At 55.1% G+C, this 1,263-nt stretch overlaps 1 protein-coding gene across 1 annotated transcript in view; it reads left to right on the plus strand.

Annotated features, from left to right (window-relative positions):
- Positions 1-464: 464 nt before the first annotated feature.
- LOC104496596 (chromosome unknown open reading frame, human C7orf26) overlaps positions 465-1,263 on the plus strand; it is a gene marked incomplete at its 5' end in the record, with an annotated part of 5,541 nt that continues 4,742 nt past the window's right edge. Inside the window, one exon of the mRNA XM_010139737.1 lies at positions 465-686. Within this exon, the coding sequence (XP_010138039.1) occupies positions 465-686 (222 nt within the window). The remainder of the gene's footprint in view (positions 687-1,263) is intronic.

The raw sequence follows: 1,263 nt of genomic DNA on the forward strand, positions 1-1,263 counted from the left end.
TGGGCTGGATCTGGGATAGGGGCCTCCCGGAGAGAAGTGACCAGAAACTGCAGCTGCTGGCTCACGTCAGGGTGTGTGGGCCTGAGACCCAGTGGGCTGCTGGGTCCAGTGTGACCCCCCCCAGCTGCCCGGCAGCAGCCTTAGTGCTGTTATGTGCAGCAGGAGGGAACATCTTTCCCCCCAGTCCTGTTGTCAGTCTCCTCTCTCAGTTTGTGGGCAGCCCTTGCAGGTGCAGCAAGTGCCATTCTTGGGGTTTTGGATATTCAGATACAACCTAGAGCTTTTCCGTGTCGGTAAATGCGGTGGGGGTTCCGGAAGGTTGAATATGTGCTGGGCGTAAAGACCGAGTTTCTAACACCTGGGGGAAGCTGTCAGCCTTCACCCTTCCTGTCTTTCACCAGAGCGGCTCTGGGCTCTTCAAGAGCCCCGGTGTGTTGTGCAGCTTTGCTTTTGTTTTCTTTCAGAGATTGAATTCGCTTCAGGAACTTCAGCTCCTTGAGATCATGTGCAATTATTTCCAAGAGCAAACCAAGGATTCAGTCCGGCAGATCATTTTCTCGGCTCTCTTCAGCCCTCAAGGAAACAAAGCAGATGACAGCAGGATGGCTTTACTGGGAAAGCTGGTTTCCATGGCAGTGGCTGTGTGCAGGGTTCCTGTTCTGGAGTGTGCTGCCTTCTGGCTGCAGGTGCAGCTTCTGTGCGGGCAGGGCAGGAGCGAGGGGTTGTGCTGCGAGGGGCGCAGGTGGAGGGGGCAGAGTGTCACCTAAGGGTGGGTGACAGCCGCTTGCTCAGCTGCTCCTGCTTGGCAGTTAATGCTGACATAGCAGCTGGCTGCTGCAGCTACCCTCACCCCCAGTCTGTCCTCGCGTCCATCGCTTTGCTCCAGCACAAGGGAGAGCTTTTGCCAAGCCATTTATATCCTGCATTGGCCCAAGAAAATTGGTTTTGTTTGTGTTTTTATTGCGGGTGAAATATTGGGGTTTTTATACATACATATGTTTATTTTTTTGCCCAACCCCGTCTCTCAGAAGAGAGCAGTGGCGGGGTTGAACAACACAGGGAACAGAACCAGGGTAGTCCGTGGTCACATCGCCCAAAGAAGCCAACTGTGTCCTCTTTTCCCGATGGGATTCCCCTCTGTAGACCTCGGGAAGGGCATCCTTGCTCCCGCTGCCTTATCGGGATGCGCAGCAGTCATCTGCTGTACAGAAGGGGAGGAGCAGGAAGACTCTGCTGGGAGGGAGGGGTGGGGGCAGGCAGACC

Source organism: Buceros rhinoceros, unplaced genomic scaffold (assembly GCF_000710305.1).
Source record: "Buceros rhinoceros silvestris isolate BGI_N320 unplaced genomic scaffold, ASM71030v1 scaffold12957, whole genome shotgun sequence".
NCBI lineage: Eukaryota > Metazoa > Chordata > Aves > Bucerotiformes > Bucerotidae > Buceros > Buceros rhinoceros.